We start from the raw sequence: 22,642 nt of genomic DNA, 5'->3' as shown, positions 1-22,642 counted from the left end.
TCATTTAGCTGTTTGAAGACATAGTTTCTTGATTTCAACTTGTTAGATTAACTTTGTTAGATGTATCAGAATTCCATTGCATTGATAATACAGGTTTACATATTTCTAATTAATAGTTCACCTATCCCTTTTAAAAACAGATATACACAGGAGTAGGGAGGGGCTGTATCATGAGCTGCATTTAGAAGCAGTGTTTCTAAGCTGTTACTATCATTTTGATTTGTCTCCCTCTCCTAACTGAACCACTAAAAGCTTGATAGCAGTCAGTTGAAGATTAACAAGAGTTAAATTTTTTTCACTGATATTGTTTGTTTTCCACTTAGTGTTACCTCTACTAGGAGCCAAAAAACAGAATTTTGATTGGTGAGGGGGAAAAATGAAGTTTAGAACAATAAAATAAATGCCTGTTCCAAATGTAACCTTCAGGTATTTCACAGTGTTACTTATTAATGGCAGTTATTTTTCATGGTCTTTTTAGAATCAGTTATGAAATTACTGACTTGGATATTTTAATAACTTTTTTTTTTTGAGACAGAGTCTCACTCTGTCGCCTAGGCTGGAGTGCAGTTGCGTGATCTCAGCTCGCCACAACTTCCACCTCCCGGGTTCAAGCAATTCTCCTGCCTCAGCCTCCTAAGTAGCTGGGATTACAGGCACCTGACACCACGCCCGGCTAAGTTTTGTAATAGTAGGAGACAAGGTTTCTCCATGTTGGCCAGTTTGGTCTTGAATTCCTGACCTCAGGTGATCTACCTGCCTTGGCCTCCCAAAGTGCTGGGATTACAGGTGTGAGCCACCGTGGCCAGCCATTTTAATGACTTCTTTTTTTTTTGAGACGGAGTTTCGCTCTTGTTACCCAGGCTGGAGTGCAATGGCGCGATCTCGGCTCACCGCAACCTCCGCCTCCTGGGTTCAGGCAATTCTCCTGCCTCAGCCTCCTGAGTAGCTGGGATTACAGGCACGTGCCACCATGCCCAGCTAATTTTTTGTATTTTTAGTAGAGACGGGGTTTCACCGTGTTGACCAGGATGGTCTCGATCTCTTGACCTCGTGATCCACCCGCCTCGGCCTCCCAAAGTGCTGGGATTACAGGCTTGAGCCACCGCGCCCGGCCCATGACTTCTTATAATTGTTTTTGCAATTTTAATTTTCAGGAAGTTGTATGCCAAGTCTCAAGCAGTTTATTAAAATTTGCCCAAGAGTAAATTCTACCACAAGTAAATCTCTATGGAAATCCTACCATTATTGTCACAAGTCTCAGTAGTTGTGAAAGAGCAACCTTGGAAATTAGTGAATTGAAACAAAGCATATTTCCTGACAATAAAAATCAGTATCAGAATACTATTAAAATTTACCAACATTTAATTTTTATTTATGGAATTAAGTTACCATATAAAGAATAAGTTATACATATATACACAAATATGATGGGCTAGTTAAATGAGAGATGTAACTTTCTACCTCGATAGTGGAGGTTGTTAGAAATTTTAAAAAGTTCCCTCTCCTCCACTAAAAAATAAGGACAGAGAGAAAAGAAAAAAAATTTTTTAAGTTTCCTTAAATTGTTTTAGTTTAATAGTATATTACATATTAGTGTTATTTATTTTTATGTGTATCATCTTTTAATGCTATAAGTTCCTTCAACCTGATTATAAAATCATCCTTTTAAATTATCTTTTTTTAATAGAAAAAGTTACGTCGATCACAACACGCTCGCAAAGAAACAGAGTTCTTACGGCTCAAAAGGACCAGACTTGGCTTGGATGACTTTGAGTCTCTGAAAGTTATAGGAAGAGGAGCTTTTGGAGAGGTGTGCTTCTTTTTAAAAGTCACTACTGCTGCAAATATATATCTTACGATAATTAAAATGTGTGTTAAAATATAATTCCTGGCCGGGTATGGTGGCTCACACCTGTAATCCCACCACTTTGGGAGGCCAAGGTGGATGGATTGTCTGAGGTCAGGAGTTTGAGACCACACTGGCCAACATGGTGAAACCCTGTCTCTACTAAAAATAGAAAAACTAGCCGGGCATGGTGGCAGGTGCCTGTAATCCCAGCTACTCGGGAGGCTGAGGCAGGAGAATCTGTTGAGAGCCCAGGAGGTGGAGGTTGCAGTAAGCAGAGATCGCACCATTGTACTCCAGCCTGGGTGACAAGTGAAACTCCATCTAAAATAAATAAATAAGAGAGAGAGAGAGAGAGAGAGAGAGAGAGAGAGTGTGTGTGTGTGTGTGTGTGTGTGTGTGTGGCAAATTCCTGCTTTCTTTAAGGGAAGCTACTTTTGATTCCTGAACAAATAGTAGTGACCGTTTAACGTTTATAACATGTTTTTATATTTTAGGTGCGACTGGTCCAGAAGAAAGATACAGGCCATATCTATGCAATGAAGATATTGAGAAAGGCTGATATGCTTGAAAAAGAGCAGGTATGAGTTCTTTAACACATGTAATACAAAGGAGCATCCACTGACTAGGTGTTAGAGTGTTTATGTTAGAATTTTTAAGAAGCAATTTATACATCTTACTACGTAAGCTATTAATTTTTTGATAGCCTGTTTTAGTGTTTCTCAGTTCTTTTAAGTTTCTTCCAAATTTATAATTTATATTTTAGTCTGCATAGACTTCCATAACAGAACACAACAGGCTGGTTAGCTTAAACAACAGAAACTTAGTTTCTCACAGTTCTGGAGACTACAAGTCAAAAATGAAGCTTCAGCCAGGTTTTGGTTTCTGGTGAGGCTTCTCTTCCTGGCTTGCAGACAGCCCCCTTCTCACTAAGTTTTCACATGGCCTTTCCTTGGTGTGTGTGGGGACACACACTCCAGTGAGAACTCTCTGGTATCTCTTCTTATAAGGACACTAATTCCACCCCTATGACCTCATTTAACCTTAATTACTTCCCTAAGGCCCATCTCCAAATACAGCCTCAATGGAGATTAAAGCTTTACTCTATGAATTTTAAACAGGCACGAACATTCAGTCCATAACTTCTGAAATACCTCCTTTTGTGACTGCAGTGAAAATAAAGGACAGTTATCAGCACCCACAATCCCTATCACATATCAAATAATCAAAACTAGTCTTATGAGAATTTTGCTGATTTTACATATTTCTAAAATCTGTAACTTTGTAAATATTCTGGGCTCTTTCCGTGTTTCCTGTGCCTTAATGCAGTTCCAGGGGGTGAGCTTTGAGTAAAGAAGGAATGACTTTTTGAAGATTTAAGGAGGGAAGTTGTAAAATGGTCATTTTTAGGTGTGGGAAAGCAGACCTGCTAAAGAAGTGCAGTTGAAGCCTCACTGAGTTTTGCAATCATGAATTTAAAGTGAAACCCGTTAGCATAGTTGGGTGATCTTTCACCCTGGTTTCAGTTAGGGTAAGAAGGTAATAGGAACCATCCAGAGACAGGGTTATAGGGGATTTTGTTGATGACAGGCTATGATTCTCCAGAGGGAAGACGTTTAGAAAGCAAGGAAGGTTGAGATATTGAGTTGGATTAGAGAACTGTAGATAATGATGGGAGTAAGGATGTAGGTAAAGATGCATAGCCTCAGAGACAAGCCGGTCAATAGGAATCTAACTTAGCCACAATGGTATTAGTCCTACAAAAGGTATAATAGGAAGGACAGAAGGAAGCAATTAGTTCAAGCTGTAGTGTAGATACGAACCACCCTACTGGGCACAAATTGAGATATCCAGCAAATAAGACTTGGTACAAAAAATATATATATCATAAAATATTTCAATGATTTTTATATTGATTATATACTGAAGTGATGATATTTGGATATATTGGGTTTTATAAACTACATTATTAAAAGTAATTTCACTCTGTATGTGGCTTCTAGAAAATTAAAAAATTATGTATGTGCCTTGTATTTCATCTGTACTGGACAGCCCTTGGTCTAGAATATTTTGTGGGAAGTTAAGGAGCCTCTGGACCACTGCTCTTTCCTGTGGGGAGGTGAGAGGGGGCCAGAAATTTCACTGTAGACCAAAGTCTTGTTGCTTTTGCATTTTGAGGTTGTTTTTTCCTTCTGTATGAATTAATTTGCATTTGTTACCACTGAATTTTGTTTAGAAACATTTTTTCTACTCAATTCTAATACATCAAGATTTTAACTTTTATCACATTCATTTTAATGCAAACCACCCCACAAAATTAAGTAGCAACTAATCTCCCCACTATTGTGGTACCAGATTAACATAAGTCATACTTTCCAACATTTGGGTCCTGTTTTGGAAACATATCCTGTAATTTGGCTTTATAATCATTTAAAAATAATCAAGCCAAGTTTATGTTGTAGTTGTTTTTCTTACACATCAGATGCAACACCAAAGTTTAGGACTTTTCCTTACCACCTTAAATTGCTTAATGAAAGGTAGCAAGTAGGCACTCTTGGTACCATTTTTCACTTAATGAAACAGATCCGTAGAAATTCTAAAGTATTTTCATGCCAGAAAACAAATTCTTACTCCTCAGCTCTTACGCTTTGATCTCCGAGTATTTACTGCACTAGGCACTAATTCCAAATAGATATTTTAAGCAGATTATATTTTATTATCATGAAAAGGTTTATAAATTTTTGTTCTCATGTGCTTTGGACCAGAGTTTATAATAGAGCACAGTGAAAATAGCAAAAGCATAAATCAAATCTTATTATTACCTTTGGAAAAAGTATGTGAATATATTAATGCAAAAGCACCTGCAAACTGACCAGTTATACCAACCCCATAAATTATCCAGTTTATAAAATATTCCAGTCCGTAACATTTTCACATAATAGTATCTCTAGTGATTATGTGTCCAAGAAATCAGTAGCAAAACCCCCAAAAGTTACATGAATTTGCTATAGCTACCATTTGTAGATATGATAGAGGTTTTATACTATAACAATAACTTAATATAAAGTTACTATAATTGTTACTACTTTAAAAAAAAAACATAATCTTTGTTTAACAGTTAAAAATAGTTTGCTATTTTTAGCCAAGCTTGGCTTTGCTGTACCAATTTACAGGGCATTGCTTATTACTTTTAAGTTTAAAAGTCACAATAGTGCCGTATATGTATATGACAAAGCCAGGATCCTAGGCTGGGTAGAGATTCTGGTTAAAAAGTTTTGACAGTGATTCTTGCTCTCAGAAGCCTTAGCTTCCCATAATATACCTGTTGACCTCACCTTTTCAGACTTAAAGATATAAACTAAAATAAACTATTTCTTGAGTTTCTCCATATTTGATGAGAATATGAACATATATGTTTCAAATCCTGTGAAACTCCATCTTTCTTTCATTATTGTTATGGATGGTTAAGTGTAAGAGATGAACTTGACAAATGTATGATGTGTGTATAGTAATTTTTTTCAAAAATATATTCATCTAGGTGGCCCATATTCGAGCAGAAAGAGATATTTTGGTAGAAGCAGATGGTGCCTGGGTGGTGAAGATGTTTTACAGTTTTCAAGATAAGAGGAATCTTTATCTAATCATGGAATTTCTCCCTGGAGGTAAAAGCAAACATGGTATCAATGACAGACTGATACAAGCATATCTTTATATGCAATAATAAGTTTATTGATGAAGTTTACTTTTATATTCCTTGCTCTGAGATTTTACATAGTCACAGTTTAAAAATATTTACTACCAAGGCCGGGCGCGGTGGCTCAAGCCTGTAATCCCAGCACTTTGGGAGGCCGAGGCGGGTGGATCACGAGGTCAAGAGATCGAGACCATCCTGGTCAACATGGTGAAACCCCGTCTCTACTAAAAATACAAAAAATTAGCTGGGCATGGTGGTGCGTGCCTGTAATCCCAGCTACTCAGGAGGCTGAGGCAGGAGAATTGCCTGAACCCAGGAGGCGGAGGTTGCGGTGAGCCGAGATCGCGCCATTGCACTCCAGCCTGGGTAACATGAGTGAAACTCCGTCTCAAAAAAAAAAAAAAAAAAAAAAAAATATTTACTACCATATTGATGCTCATTTTGATCACAAAACAGATTATTTTGAAGGAATGATAAAGTCAGCACATTTTAAGTATTACCATTCTGGGTTCACGGTACATAATTAGATTGTTGTAAGTTGTGTTACTTCATTTTGAGTTGTTAGAAAGAAATACCCGAGACTGTGTAATTTATAAAGAAAAGAGGTTTATTTGGCTCATGGTTCTGCAGGCTGTATAGACATGGCACCAATGTCTGCTCAGCTTCTGGTGAGGACTCAGGAAGCTTTTACTCATGGTAGAAGGCGAAGAGGGAGCAAGTGTGTCGCATGGCAAGAGAGATGCCAGGCTCTCTCTTAATCAACCAGCTCTCCTAAGAATTCAACAGAGTGAGAACTCCCTTGTTACTGTGGGGAGGGCACCAAGCCATTTGTGAGGGATGTGTCCCCATGACCCAAACATCCCCCACTAGGACCAGCCTCCAACACTGGAGACACATTTCAACATAAGATTTGGAGGGGTAGATAGTCAAACTATATCATAAGTCATGAGTTAAGAAAAATAAGTCAATAAAAAAAAAGACAACTGAAGGGCAAATGATAGACAATGTACAGAAGAGAAACTCTGTCTAGTCTGTAAATACATAGGAAAACGATCAACTTCACCAGTATTCAGAGAAATGTGAATTAAAACAAAAATGAGATGCCATTTCATACTCCTCAGATTAGTAAAATCACTGAACATCTATAGTACTGAATATTGGTGAGGCTACGGGGGAAACTGTCCTCTTGTAAATTATCTCTAACTTTTATGAAGAGCAGTTTAGAGATATCCAGTGAAGCTGAAAATGCATGTGTCCTAAGATTCAGCACTTCCACAACCAGTTGTGTTCCCTAGAGATTCTCTCCATCATGTGTGACAGTGGTAAAAAATTGATGCAAGATAAATGCCCATCAGTAGAAGAATGGATGGTCAAATCTGGCATACTTATGTGATAAAATATTTTACAGTAGCTAAGTCGTAAGCTATATCTGGTTGAACAGTAAGATCTCAGAAACAGAGTGTAGTGAATAAACCAAGCTGTGGAATTACACTTACAGATTGATAACATTTATGTAAATTTTTCAAAAATGCAAAAGACTATAAATCTATTTTTAAATATATATGTACATGAAAACATATTTTTAAAATAAACTGGAAGGATACACACCAAATCCATGAAAATCATTGCTTAGCAAAGAGGGCAAGGGGAAAAGAATGGCAATGGAGGGCAAATAATTCCTCTGTTTTGTTTTTTTTTTTTTAATTTTTATTTTTTGAGATGAAGTCTCGCTCTCTTGGCAAGGCTGGTGTGTAGTGGTGTGATCTTGGCTTACTGCAACCTCTGCCTCCTGGGTTCAAGCGATTCTCCTGCCTTAGCCTCCTGAGTAGATGGGATTATAGGTGCCAGCCACCATGCCCAGCTAACTTTTTTGTATTTTTAGTAGAGATAGGGTTTCACCATGTTGGCAGGCTGGTCTCGAACTCCTGACCTCAAGTTATCTGCCCACCCCAGCCTCCCAAAGTGTTGGGATTATAGGCGGTAGCCGCCATGCCTGGCCCCCTATTTTTCTTTTTAAAGCCTCAAAAAACATATTAAAAAATGTAATCAGTTGGCAATTCTGTGTTGTAAGTGCACCAGTGTTTACAACAGATAAAACTGTTAAAACTTTTTAAATTCCTTGAAAATAAAAGAATGTCTGCAGGTGCCTTTTTTAGTGTGATAATGTCCCACTAAACTATAAAAGAAGAATATATTTGGTTTCCAGGTGTAATTATTCTGATTTTTTTTTTTTTTTTGCAGTTTGACATTTTCCTCAGCAGTTAATTCTAGAAATTGAATGGTAGATATTACTTCATTATCAGCTCTGTTGTGATTTGATTTCATATAGTCTCTGCCTTAAAACCATTGAATGTCATGAAACTTGTGTTTATGCAATGGCACTTTTATTTGGCTCAAAATATGGTTAGAAATATACTGGGTAGATCATAAAATGAAAACAGGAAAGCTCGCTAGGCTGCCTCAGCCTCCCAAAATACCTGTAATCCCAGCATTTTGGGAGCTGAGTCAGGCAGATAACTTGCAACCAGGAGTTCGAGACCAGCCTGGCCAACATGGCAAAACCCTGTCTCTACTAAAAATGCAAAAAATTAGCTGGGTGTGGTGGCGAACACTTGTAATCCCAGCTACTTGGGTGGATGAGGCACAATAATTGTTTGAACCCAGGAGGCGGAGGTTGACATGAGCCATGATCACACCACTGCACTCCAGCCTGGGCAACAGAGTGAGACTCTGTCTAAAAAAAAAAAAAAATAAATAAAAAAAAAAAATTCAGGAAAGCTTTTACAAGGTATTCCACCTTTGAGGTGTTTTCAATAATAATATATTTAACTTTCCTTTATTTAGGTGACATGATGACATTGCTAATGAAGAAAGACACCTTGACAGAAGAGGAAACACAGTTCTACATTTCAGAGACTGTTCTGGCGATAGATGCGATCCACCAGTTGGGTTTCATCCATCGGGATATTAAGCCAGACAACCTTTTATTGGATGCCAAGGCATGTGAATAAACTGATGAATTACTAGGCTGTTGATTAATTTTTAGAGCAGTAGAGCTCATTTTGTGATTGGAAATCCACAACCACAATTTCGATGATTGCTAAACATTATTTTATATAATAAGGTACTAGGAGAGGACTTGGAAATGAAATGATAACAGGGAATATGACCCTCTATCTCCCTCCATTTTCTACATTTAAAAATCATCATCATCAGATATTTATAATTTTACATTTTACTTGTAAAAATCCCAAGCTAACAATATTTATAATTGGCATTTAACAGAGGAATTTATAATAAGGCTTTTTGTTTTCAAAGTTAACATAATCTGATTTTACTGGATTTTTTTAGGGTCATGTAAAATTATCTGATTTTGGTTTATGCACTGGATTAAAGAAAGCTCACCGGACCGAATTTTATAGAAATCTCACACACAACCCACCAAGTGACTTCTGTAAGTTTTTTTTTTTTTTTTTTCTGGTTAAGATATTGTAGCTGGTTTAATTCAGTACTGTAGAGAACTGAAGGTTCTTTCCCTTTCCCCACTCCTTAATCCACTGTTTTAGATGTAAATGTGTGATTTTGTTTTTGTTGAAATTAGCATTTCAGAACATGAACTCAAAGAGGAAAGCAGAAACTTGGAAGAAGAACAGGAGACAACTGGTGAGTCAACTATGTTTTTAAGAAAGAATTTTGTGCCTTGGTTCCAAAATCTTATCTGATTTTAACTTGATTATTTGTATCTTTATAATGATTACTATTTACTGCCTAACAATGATTGCTGTTTTTCTGGAATCACACAGTTTTCTTAGTTTCTCTGTTAAGTTGCCTTGCCTGTAAAGCAAAATGTTGGTTTTTACTTTATAGCTTTACAGTACTTTACTGAGCATACCTATGAGTAAGCTGTTTACTAGAAATGAGCACTTTAAATAAAACTCACTGAGGTGAATGCAATTGTATTGAATGCCTTGTGATTTCCATTTTTCATATCTGTGTTACAAATCCTGATACAACAAATATCAATCAGCAAGTAAGGTGGTTGTTGCTAAGAACTTCTTTATAAACAAAGTAAGAAGTTTGGGATGTAAACAGTGTTACAATAAAACAGATAAAATTAGAAAAAGCTGGCCTTGCCGCAGATAAACTTAATTACTCCTTTAATATAGAATTACATTATTTTTAACCCCATACTATTTCCCCTCTATAACTGAGCAAATAGAATTGCTTCCTATTCTTCCTCTTTCCCTTTGTCCTGTTAATATGGTCCATGAACATTCTGCAGGTTAAGAAAGTACCTTTGGATTTTGTTTTCCTAATTTCTTATAAAATGCCTGGCACATATGGACACTCTATAAATATTTGTTCAACCAAGTGATAAAAGTAAAACTAATTCAGCATTCCCTCAGGAAAGTAAATAGACTGAAAAATAGTAGTCTAATACCCTCTAAAACCAAATAAAATGACCTTTGCGTTGTTGAGTTTATTATCTCATTAACCTAAGTAGTTGCAAACTTCCTATGCTTGTAAAAAGGAAATGCTTCTGTATTTTTAAATGATACTGAGTTATGCATTAAGGAGAAAAACTTTGTTCTACTTTTAAAATGTGCCAATTTTAGATCAGATTTTGCAATTGAGAATAGTTGCAGTATTTCCTATATTTATTTCCTATTTTTAAAGGGAAAAACTGAATGCTGCTTAAAAATGTGGTAGGGGAATTCTGTACCCCCCTATTTACACAATATTACTCAGGTGTGTGTTTTATTATTCTCATGGCCAACAGTCACCAAGCCTTAGATCAAGTATTTCCTAAGCGAGAAGTTAGAGAGGACTCAGTGTTTGGGACAGGAAATGTTTTTATCACCTGGATCCCCTGCCCTCTAAATGCCAGTCACGTCATTGAGATGACAAACTTTGCAGTCACACATTTACCATTGCCCCAAGAGTACTACCCCTAGTTGAGAATTACCGCCTTGTAGAAATCATTTTTGTAAGATTTTATACAAATTAAGAATTTAAAACTGCATAGCTTCCTAATAGATAAGCAGTATCCTGGAATTACATTTCTAATGAAAGTATCTTATGCTTATTTTTGTAGTTTGTAGTTTACAAAGCACATGTCTTTTATTGTTTCATCTTCATATCAACTCTATTAGGGCAGGTATTATTATTCCAATTTTATGTAGGCAGAAGCTGAGCCTCAGAGAAACTGAGTAATTTGCCAAAGAACACATTAGTAGTGAGTGGGGAAGCCAGGTCTTCTAGGTTCAACTTTTTCATTCTATTTGAAATAGAATGAAGGCTATATATATAAATAACTTAATTGAGTTTCTTGGGGGACAGCAGAAATGGATATATTCTTATAAAATTCCTAGCACATACGGACACCCTATAAATATTTGTTCAACCAAGTGATGAAAATTAATTCAGCATTCCCTTAGGAAAGTAAATAGACTGAAAAACAGTAGTCTATAACATATTATCTGACTCACTACCTACCACTAAGCCTTGCACATGATAAACGTGAAATAAATATAAATGGAAATTTAACACCTCTATATATTGCTTTTTCCAGTAGTAAGCCCTCCTCAGATATATATTTTTTTAATGTTACGAATGCTGGTTTGACAAGCTGCTCCTTTGTAGGCATATTCCACAGTTGGGACACCAGATTACATTGCTCCAGAAGTATTCATGCAGACTGGTTACAACAAATTGTGTGACTGGTGGTCTTTGGGAGTGATTATGTATGAAATGCTAATAGGTATGTTTTATCATTCATTTATGTACAAAATATATATATTTCCTTGAGTACCATTGTTTGAACATATTACAGATATCATTGACTAAAATATTTGAAGTTTTTTAAACTTAATTCTGATGTCCCCCCAATGTTAAATGCATACTGATCAATACCAGTGAGTTCTCCAGGGATCCTGTTTCAGGAAGGCAAGTATTTAACCCAAACTCCCACGTATAAAAATTGTTACCTGCATAGCTTTTCATGTAAAAGGGGAGGCAGTGCTTTAAATTTTTTATTTTATTGACTTTATTAGCAATTTTATTGTAAATTGATGAATGGTGGCACTTTTGACTGTTAAATAGAGCACTTGGTTTGGTTTCTTATAGCACATGTTTGGTAGGTATAACTTCACTGATCACAAAGCTGATGAAACATTTTTTATTTCTTTGATACATAGGATATCCACCTTTCTGCTCTGAAACACCTCAAGAAACATACAGAAAAGTGATGAATTGGAAAGAAACTCTGGTATTTCCTCCAGAGGTACCTATATCTGAGAAAGCCAAGGACTTAATTCTCAGGTTAGTGGTTAAATTCCTAGAGGAGTTCATAGTCTCTTCAAAACTTCCTAAGTACCTAAACAACTCATTTCACTTTTGTAGGGGAAGAGCGGATACCACTGATGTATACAAAGAGATCAATAAAGGTGTTTTTAAAAATGTAAACTCTTAAAAGGAAGTATGCAGAAAAAAATGTAGGAATTAAAAAGAGGGAGGAGGCCTTGTATTGCTTCAGTTACTGATATATGTAAAAGCAAAAGGTCACTTCTGTTAGAATGCAATGACCTGATTCCATTAAAGAGAAAAGGAAAAATTTTAGTAGCAGATTCCTGTCATGAAAAGTATATACGTGAAATCTTCTAAGCAAAAATTTCCATGTGTTCCTCAACTAATACAAAGTGTTTTGGTACTGTTGTGAATAGCTGGAAGGACTATAAATTGGGGCAACTTGTGGGAATAGCCAGTTGGCAGCATACTATTTTTTTTTTTTTTTTGAGACGGAGTTTCGCTCTTGTTACCCAGGCTGGAGTGCAATGGCGCGATCTCGGCTCACCGCAACCTCCGCCTCCTGGGTTCAGGCAATTCTCCTGCCTCAGCCTCCTGAGTAGCTGGGATTACAGGCGCGCGCCACTATGCCCAGCTAATTTTTTGTATTTTTAGTAGAGACGGGGTTTCACCATGTTGACCAGGATGGTCTCGATCTCCTGACCTCGTGATCCACCCGCCTCAGCCTCCCAAAGTGCTGGGATTACAGGCTTGAGCCACCGCACCCGGCTTGGCAGCATACTATTTTTAAAAATCCCTGAACTATGTATGACCTTTGATCCAGAAGTTCTACTTCTAGGAATTTTACTTATGCAGATAGTCATATATGTATAAAGATTTAGGTACAATATGTTTATCATGGTATTTAATATTGAAAACTATTTAAATGTTCAACAATATTGTACTGGCTCAATAGTAGACTGGCTATAGTATTTCCATATGTAAGTTTTAGGAAACAAATTTATAGAAAAATATTTAGTGACTTTGGCATATTTTCTCAGTATTTCAAGTAAAAAAAAGCAGACCTAACATAGTAACTGTAGTATCAACACAGTATTTTCAATACTATAAAAGATTAGAAGATTAGAATATTTATAGTTCTCTCTAAATAATGCTATTACAGATGATTTTTATTTTCTTTCACATTTCCTACAATAAACATAGTTAACATCAATAAAAAGAAAAATATCATACTGCTTTAAAAAATATTTGAAGTAATCCAGCTAGAATACTTTAGATTTAACTTGTGTATGATAATTTCTGTTTTCATGTTGTAGATTTTGTATTGATTCTGAAAATAGAATTGGAAATGGTGGAGTAGAAGAAATAAAAGGCCATCCATTTTTTGAAGGTGTGGACTGGGAGCACATAAGGTATGTTCCTAGGCTTTGAATGGGAGACGTCTCAGTAAAAACGAAATTCTAGTTAGCAATTAACTTACCTCTGATTCTGCTGGTTAAATATAAAAGTAACATATAATGTCATTAAGTCCAGTATTGTCTGGATTATGTAAGTGAGTGGGACTGTGGTGGCTATAGCTAAATGACTTATTTTAGGCTAACCTCCACTTTCAGGGGAGAACATTGGGCAGCTGTTTAAATTCTTATATTCATACTCACACAGTAAAGGCTGTTAGCATATGAAAGATGTATTTACATTTCACACTGTGAACTCTCATTTTTGTCGTTGTTGTAATATACCACATAGTGTCTCCTTAATTAATTTATAATAAGGTACAGTCCCTTCTTTAAACATTAGTTGGGGGGGGCATTAAATAATACAAGTAACTTTTAAGATTTGCTTACAGTTGTTAATTGTGAGCATTGGCCTTTTTTCAGTTTATGGCCAAACTACCTGCAGTAGTTCAGAAGCATAAATCAGGCCACGCCACTTTCATGCTTCCCTTTGTACTTGGAACACAGTGAAGAAGGCTTCACTGCTTTCTTAGGACTTCAGGGTATAGCGCTTGCCTCATCTACAGAAGTTGCATCTCAATGGCCTTTCCTACTCCTCTTCCCACCTCCAAGTTTGGCCATTTGCTATTCATTCTGACTGAAATGCCCTCTCCCCACTACCTCTACCCCTACCCTGCCTAGCTGGCTCCCTTGCATCTTCCAAGACAGCTTATGTGTCATTTCCTTGGTACAGATCTTCACTGGAGAACCTGCTGTGTGCTAGGGACTCTACCTATTATTATTTTTTTTTTGAGACAGGGTCTTACACTGTCACCCAGGCTGGAGTGCTGTGGCGTCATCATGGCTCATTGAAGCCTCGACCTCCTAGCCTCAAGTGATCCTCCCACCCCATCCCCATAAGTCGCTGAAATCACAGGTGTTGCTACCATGCCCAGCTAATTTTGTCGTGGTTTTTTTTTTTTTTTTTTTTTTTGGTAGAGATAGGGTTTCACCATGTTGCCCAGGCTGGTCTTTTTTTGAAGACAGAGTCTCGCTCTGTCGCCAGGCACCAGGCTGGAGTGCAGTGGCGCGATCTCGGCTCACTGCAACCTCTGCCTCCCACGTTCAAGCAATTCTCCTGCCTCAGCCTCCTGTAGCTGGGACCACAGGTGCACACCACCAGACCCAGCTAATTTTTGTATTTTTAGTAGAGAAGGGGTTTCTTCATGTTGGCCAGGATGGTCTCGATCTCTTGACCTTGTGATCTACCCGCCTCGGCCTCCCAAAGTGCTGGGAATACAGGCGTGAGCCACCGTGCCCAGCTCCAGGCTGGTCTTAAACTCCTGAGCTCAAGTGATCCAAGTGCCTCAGACTCCCAAAGTGCTGGGATTACAGGCGCCCAGCCCACTCTGCCTATTATAATAATAGCTAGTTTTAAAAAATCATTTATTGTGTATCCAGTACTGTTCTAATTACTTTACTTGTATTTCTCATCTTATCATCATATAAGCTTTATAAAGTAGGAATTGTTATTATCCCTGTTTTACAAGTGAGGAAACTGAGGCATAGAAAAGTTAAGTAATGTGCCTACACTGGGCAGCTAGTAAATGAAAAAGCTAGAGTTGGACCCAGGCAGTTGGACTGGATCCAGGCAGCATAATGATTAAGCGTTAGTGGAAGGCCTAACTCTTAATTATTACGCTGTATAATACTATACACACACAACTTAATTGAATAGAAAGAACTATGATATCCCTCCTTTTACAGTGGGAAGGATGCTTAGAGACTGCCAGTTCTCCTGGTTTTATTTTTATTTTTTATTTTTTTTTTAATTAAGACGGGGTTTCACCATGTTGGTCAGGCTGGTCTTGAACTCCCGACCTCAGGTGATCCGCCCGCCTTGGCCTCCAAAGTGTGTGGATTACAGGCGTGAGCTACCATGCCCGGCCTCTCCTGGTTTTATAATGAGGGAATAGTCATGGCACAGGGACTTGCCTGCCAAGGTCATACTGCTAGTTAATAACAGAAAGGTTAGATCTCAGTGCTCCAGGGTTCTTTCCACTAAACTAGGTTTATTAAATTAGTACATTAAGTATAAATGAGTTGGAATAATTCTGGTAAAATATATATGGTTTTATATAATTTGGTAAACTTACCGCCTAATAAATCCAATAAATATTTGTTGAAAAAACAGAAGTAATAAAAACTGATAGCTTCTTTTAACTATCTCTAGAAACTTTTTAGCATAAGAAGGCATTTTCATGACTGGTTTCTTTTTTTTTGAGATGGAGTCTCACTCAATTGCCTAGGCTAGAGTGCAGTGGCATGATCTCAGCTCACTGCAACCTCTGCCTCCCTTGGTTCAAGTGATCCTCCTACCTCAGCCTCCCAAGTAACTGGGTTTACAGGCACGCACCACCATGCCTGGCTAATTTTTTGTATTTTTAGTAGAAACGGGGTTTCACCATGTTAGGCTGGTCTCAAACTCCTGACTTCATGATCTGCCCACCTCAGCCTCCCAAAGTGCTGGGATTGCAGGACTGGTTTCTTTTTCACTATCTTTGATTCTCTTAAAATTTATATGACAGAAGTTTTTGTATTCACATTTCATCACAAATAGTCCCTTCACCTGTGTGCCCCTCATTTCCCCAAATGATTTTTAATTTATGGATTGTTACTAGAATTCTATTCCTAAATCAATTAAGAAGGATCAGTCCTTATAATATCTCACATACTTTATACAATTATACAATCTTTTAAATAAAACCTCTTTTACTTTTCATTAGCTCACTTTTTAAAAATAGTATGAGAAAGTCTTGGTACAGAGATATAAAATGGCAAGTAGATGGGGATGCTTAATGGGTAAAAAAAGGAATGAGTAAGACCTACTATTTGATAGCAGAAGAGGGTGACTATAGTCAATAATAACTTAATTGTACTTTTTTTCATTTTTTTCTTAGCAACACTTAAAGTATGGAAGAGAAAATTGTACATTTTTAAATAACTTAGAATGTGATTCGATTGTTTGTAACTCAAAGGATAAATGCATGAGGGGATGCACACCCCATTCTCCACGATGTATTTATTACCCATTTCATGTCAGTATCACACTGTCTCCTGATCCCTATAAATATATATACCTACAACATAATCATAAAAATTAAAAACAAAAAACTTTTTTAAATTCCAAGTAAATGAAAACATTTTAATAAAAAATTATTTTGAACTATTTTGAACTCCCTTTTACTCTTCTCAAATCCACAATAAATTTCCTTGACTTTTCTAATATCTATAGAATAGTCTACAGAATTTACAAGTAGAATTATTTGTTGGAGATTGAGAGTTTCAGAAAAGTTACCATGCCTACTCAATACCTTTTTATAGGGAAAGGCCAGCAGCAATCCCTATAGAAATCAAAAGCATTGATGATACTTCAAATTTTGATGACTTCCCTGAATCTGATATTTTACAACCAGGTAAGACAATCAGTCTATAATGTAACACTATTAAAAGTCTTTGAAGATGATGGCATTTCACTAATGAAATTCCTTTAATTTTTCTCTTTCTAGTGCCAAATACCACAGAACCGGACTACAAATCCAAAGACTGGGTTTTTCTCAATTATACCTATAAAAGGTTTGAAGGGTTGACTCAACGTGGCTCTATCCCCACCTACATGAAAGCTGGGAAATTATGAATGAAGATAACATTCGCCCATAACCAAGAGAACTCAGGTAGCTGCATCACCAGGCTTGCTTGGCGTAGATAACAATACACTGAAGTACTCCTGAAGACGGTGGTGCTTATTGACTACAAGAGGAAATTCTACAGGATTAGGATTCCTAAGACTACTATAGGAATTGGTTGGCAGTGCCAGCTGGCTCTTTTTTTTTTTTTTAACATTTTATTATTTGTGTTAACTTTATTATACGAAGGTACTGGAATAAAAGGAACGGACATCCCTTTCTAACTGCACTGCCTACATGCGTATTAAGGTCCATTCTGCCTGTGTGTGCTGTGGCTTTGAACTGTAACACCTCTAATCAATTCAGGAGAAACATATCATTTAAAGCAACATAGGTTAACCTGTAGATAACACTGCAGTATTGATGTTTTACTGCAATTCTATGGGTCTAGATAATCAGTAAAAGCCATCTTCCACAGTTGGTGTTAGAACATTGCCCTATTGGTTTGGACATCTGTAGAATATATATGAAGACATTTTCTGTAATGGTTTTAAGAAATTTAAAAAGAAATTCACTGGTTCTCTAAAAAATAGAATTTATCATCAAGTTATTACACAAACTCCACAGTAGGGAGTGACAAGTTTATAATAAGAAAGAGAAAGTTTAACACCTTCACTCAAGCACTCCACTAATATATTTATGTTGGATTCAGAAATACTGATGACCTTTATATATGTAGTCTGTATACTCATAGGGAGACGTACTGTATTATATAACATGTAAAGTTGATTTTCTTGTGACAAGAGGACTTCTTTTTTAACAAGAGGACATGACATTATTTTAATTTGATTATGGTTAGTTGAATTTAAGAAATGACCATGAAGGCTGCTTGTAGAATTAGTGTATTTTTATTAAACTATTTTTTTAAATGTCAAACTTCTATTATGTAAATGGACTTGTAGAGAACAAAAAGATATTTACTTTGGTTTTCTAGAAAGTTGTTACATATCATGGCTGGTTAACTTTTATTTCTTTTGATGAAAATGTTTCTTTTGATAGTACTTGTATTATTGTGCCATTATTTTCGTATACTCCAAATGTACCAAAGATCTTCAACAGTGGATGCTCACAACTAGTAGAATTTTCCTTTCCTGTGGGAATGCTCTATTCAGACCTGACAGATCGTTGATAGAGGTCGGTTTATTCAAGGGCAATATTGTTCATGTTTAGCTATATCACTGTGGTGAATATAGATGGAATTAAGGAAGTAAATGCAGGCCAGGGGGTTGTGATGAGAGGAGAGGGGAGATAATGTCAGCATCAAATTCTTTGGGTACCGCCCAAGAATTAAATAATCTTTTCTAGCTTAATATTTTAATTCTAATTCAAACAACTCTTGAGGTTTTGGTTTCATTAGTACTAGTTGAGGAATAATATTCTAGCAAAGAATGGCCTAATGTTTGTCTTAACTGTTAATAGATGGAATTTTTAAAATATACAACAATGATAACCATTATAAATGATCTATGATCAAAATCTAAAGTGATGATTTGTTTGTAGGAATGTCTTCCTAATGGGGAAGAGTTGCATAGGAGCATTATGCAAATCTACAAAAACTTTTATAAATGTTGCTGCTAGGTAGCTCCACAGTGTTTTCAGAAGGCCATCGTGTTTCCTCCCACTTCCCTATTTTTGGTTTGTTTCTTTTAAAAATATTTGTTGAGTACTTATGTGTTTATCTAACAGTTCATTTCCATTTTTCTAGTGAGAATTTTTTGAGTATTTAGGAGAGAGCTATTAAACACCCCGGGGATACCTCAATTTCACAAACTCTAATTTTTCTAATTATAACTGCCTTTAATTAAAATACTAACCTTTGCTGAAGTTTTTGAGATTTCCTCACCCCACATTGCTCCCCCTCTTTATTTTTATTTTTTTAAAAAGGACTGTTTTGCTAGTGTGATAATGAATTAGGTAAGATACGAGGTAATTTAGTTCTGGTATGGTTAACTATTCTTGAAATGGTATTGAAAAATGCCATTAATTCAAATTGACAGACACTGATAAAAAGAAACTAATTTACTTAAGTTTACTTTTTAATTGCATAAGAATAGAGCATTTTTTTGTTTGGAGTTCCCTCATTCTTACTACCAGAAAGAGCTTGCAAATTGGCACTGGAAGGATAGTTCTGGAAAGCTACTTTGTTGAGAGTCTCATTCTTTCCTGGAGTTAATAGAGTGATTCACAATCTTTGAGGTTTTCTCCTCATCAAAAGCATTTCTTAAGTGCCTATCTAAAAGCAATTAAAGACTGTGTCTGCCCTTTGGAAGCTAAGAATTTGATTCATGATGCAAATTAACCAGATAATTTGCAAATTACTCTTGAGATTGAATTTTCTCTATTATACATTTCCCATATTTCAGGTGAATAATTTAATTTAAATGATAAAACCCTATCTAATCAACTGGGCATAATGACATTTTCTTTAAATTAGACTCTATTTTGAATTAAAAGAGTTTTATTATAAACTGTGTTTTTGGTTTTTCTAAGTATATAGAAAGCTTGTATAATTCAGATTTATCAATTTCCTGATTTAATGTAGACTTTGACTTTTTTATTAAAAACCTTTGTATTAAAGCAAGTTATGTTATTTTTCTTTTATGCATTTATTACTAACATAGCTTTAAATCTTTAAATGTATTGAAGCATTGTGCTGTCTGAAAATAAGGAATTGCTTATAAACCAGCTACTTCTGAATAGAGTATATAGCTGATTTAATAAGCCAGTTCGTGAATGGAAAATAAGTGTGGGGTATTAAAAATGTTCTTTGGTTGGTAAGGCCTAAGATGGGGTTTCATTTATTTCTATATTTTTTCTGTTTTTTAAATAGCTGCAGAGCTTAGTGTAAATATCTCTAAATTTTAAATATTTTTAAGTACATTTATTTTTGGTGTTTTATTGTAGAAAACCTTAGACAATTAGTCAGTTCTTTACTGACAGGAGCAGCAGCTGTCTTTTAACGATCTACAAATAAATGAATTGAGATTTTAGTCTGTAGAAGTCCCTGGCTACCAAACACATCTTCTCTTTGAATTGTTACAATTCAAAACATTCAAAATAACTGTTTTGCTACAACCACGATTATTTTATTTAAATTTATTTTCTCTTTAGAAGTGCACTTATTTCTGAAAAATCTTAGTGAAACAAATGCTTAGAACAAATATAAGACACTTGGGACTACTAGAGATATTTTAGATTTTTATGAAAAAAATGTGAAGGGAATATTGCTGCTTAAAGGAATAAATAATAAAAATATATCTTAGCTATTTTTTTTAAAAGCAATATAATTCAGCAATTGTCTAGAAAAGTAATAATCAGGCTAATGAGTTTGGTGTTCAGTTACTGAGTTTCAAAAATGTTTTGGTGGCAGGACTTTTGAAGGTAAGACAAGAATAAAAACTATGTTTACAAAATTTCTGCTGGTGAGGTTTTTTGGGTTTATTTTTGAGTTTTGAGATAGGTGTTACCCAAAACTCAAGAAAGACTACTTAATGTAAATTACTGACCAACTTTTACACTTGAAAATCACATCAAGAACAAAATATTTGAGGTTTATATTTAAAATCTCCAAATCTGTAGCTATAAACATATTGGCTACACTTTTTAGGTGCTTATTGGATGTACAGCTTATATACAACTACCCAACTTGGTCAAAACTACTTAGCAAGCACTAAATTGATGAAAATGTGTCAAAATAGCATAGAAATATAAGTGGCCGAGGTACCACTACCTCCTGTTCTGTGGAAGACACTGACAATCATGATGACTTTTTCCACTGAGCCTCAAGGGAGCCAGTGAAAATCCCATTCAGCCTCATTTCTCTCCAACTGTTCCTTGAAATACATCGTTTCAATAATGTCATTGTAAGACACAACAGTGAAAACACTGAATGTTAAAATTTAGGCATTATAGCAAACTTGGAGACTCTAAATTTATCTTTCAAAAACATCTAGTGATACAAAGAACTTATATTTGTACACAAAATGCCTTCACTTACTTGTTTTTTACAACTACTCTGTAATTACATAATTATCATTTTATAGATGATGAACATGAGGCCCAGTGATCATGACTTGCCTAAAACACAATAAATTGCCCTTGAATCCAAGTCCAGTGTTGCCTACTCTTTCAAATCATAGAGTGAACTTCATTGAAAAAATAGCTCACACGCTTCTAGGTTCTCAGGAGTATACATGGAGTGATAGGGACAGAGTTATTACTTTGCATACTTTTGACTACAAGTGACAGAAAACACAAGTAAAAATGGCTTCAATGATAAGGAAAGTTTGTATATTATGTAACAGTAAGACACAAGATAGAGAGCTTCCAGAGTAGTCATTTTAGCATCTCAGAAACGTCAAAGAATCCAAGAGCACAAGAGCAGTGGCATGCACCTGTAGTCAGAGCTACTCAAGAGGCTGAGGCAGGAGGATCACTTGAGGCCAACCTGGGCAACCATACCAAGACCCCGTTTTCCATTTTTCTACTTTGTCATGACAATTGTGTTGGCTTTATCCTTGGTCTTGTTTTCCCAGAGAAGCTAGATGGCTACAGAGACTCTAACCATCAAATCCTCAAACCTGCAAGGCCTTAAGAAAACAAACACTTCTGCATCTCACTGTTTTTTTTTTTTTGTTTGTTTGTTTGTTTTGAGACAGTCTCACTCTGCTGCCCAGGCTGGAGTGAACCTCCTGGGTTCAAGTGATTCTCCTGCCTCAGCCTCCCAAGTAGCTGGGATTACAGGCGTGTGCCACCACAGCCAGCTATTTTTTTTTTTTTTTTTTTTTTTAGTAGAGACAGGGTTTTGCCACGTTGGCCAGGCTGGTCTCAAACTCCCGACTTCAGGTGATCCACCCGCCTCGGCCCCCCAAAGTGCTGGGATTACAGATGTGAGCCACCGTCCCCAGCCTTGCATCTCTGCTTTTTAAGAGCAAGGAAAATCTTTTCCAGAAGCATTCTAAGCAAAGTAACCCTCGCATCTTACTGTCCATGACTGTGTCATCCATATAGTCCTAAACCGGTACCTGATGGGCAGTTGATTTAAAACTAATCAAGCATCACATCCCTGTTACTGGGATGAGGCTCACCTAAAGAACATGGCCACATGGATACCAGAACCAAATTAGGATGCTTTCGACAAACTAGGTGTTCAAGAGGATGGCACACAGCTTTACTGCAATGATTGTTACCTGAATCCATTGCACCTAGATTGCGGTGTTGGATCTGCTGTTGCCTACATAGGAACTGAAGGTTGGTTCATTAACGTTTTTCCCAGAATAGGACTGGGTGTCTGGACATCATACAACGGGATGGACATCATATAAACAGGCCTTGGTCTTTTTAGTGCTTTTGCCATTCCTCCCAGATCCTATTAATCAGAGTAGATAATTTATTGGTCCAACTCCTCCAGAGCTCATTATCAGAAATAGGGACCCTCATCAACTTATTTCCTCCCAAGATCCAGCCAAGGGCGGGGCGGTCTAATTACTATTAGCTCAATTGCTTTGTCAAAATTGGGAAGATGATCTTTGACTAATGAAAAACATTTCTCAGGTGAGATTGCTAGCTAACATCAAGTTATCTGAATTACTTTACCTTTTTATTAAAACATTTATGA

At 36.3% G+C, this 22,642-nt stretch overlaps 1 protein-coding gene across 6 annotated transcripts in view; it reads left to right on the top strand.

Moving 5' to 3' along the window:
- The window catches only part of STK38L (serine/threonine kinase 38 like), an 80,313-nt gene extending 60,033 nt beyond the window's left edge, over nucleotides 1-20,280 (top strand). For 3 of the 6 annotated variants that reach the window (XM_032283874.1, XM_032283891.1, XM_032283867.1), the window contains 11 exons: nucleotides 1,688-1,810; nucleotides 2,344-2,427; nucleotides 5,385-5,508; nucleotides 8,385-8,539; nucleotides 8,892-8,994; nucleotides 9,142-9,203; nucleotides 11,184-11,301; nucleotides 11,738-11,861; nucleotides 13,163-13,258; nucleotides 16,664-16,755; nucleotides 16,849-20,280. In XM_032283874.1, coding sequence (XP_032139765.1) covers nucleotides 1,688-1,810; nucleotides 2,344-2,427; nucleotides 5,385-5,508; nucleotides 8,385-8,539; nucleotides 8,892-8,994; nucleotides 9,142-9,203; nucleotides 11,184-11,301; nucleotides 11,738-11,861; nucleotides 13,163-13,258; nucleotides 16,664-16,755; nucleotides 16,849-16,976 — 1,209 coding nt within the window. In that variant the 3' untranslated portion in view covers nucleotides 16,977-20,280. The remainder of the gene's footprint in view (nucleotides 1-1,687; nucleotides 1,811-2,343; nucleotides 2,428-5,384; nucleotides 5,509-8,384; nucleotides 8,540-8,891; nucleotides 8,995-9,141; nucleotides 9,204-11,183; nucleotides 11,302-11,737; nucleotides 11,862-13,162; nucleotides 13,259-16,663; nucleotides 16,756-16,848) is intronic. The other 3 variants (XM_032283882.1, XM_032283878.1, XM_032283894.1) reach the window with 1 other exon arrangement.
- Nucleotides 20,281-22,642: the final 2,362 nt, after the last annotated feature.

The sequence above is a fragment of the Sapajus apella genome, unplaced genomic scaffold, assembly GCF_009761245.1.
Source record: "Sapajus apella isolate SASKATOON/1434 unplaced genomic scaffold, GSC_monkey_1.0 scaffold2, whole genome shotgun sequence".
Taxonomy (NCBI): Eukaryota; Metazoa; Chordata; class Mammalia; order Primates; family Cebidae; genus Sapajus; species Sapajus apella.
The sequence above is the reverse complement of the archived record's forward strand: the minus strand, read 5'-3'. Positions and strand labels throughout refer to the sequence as shown.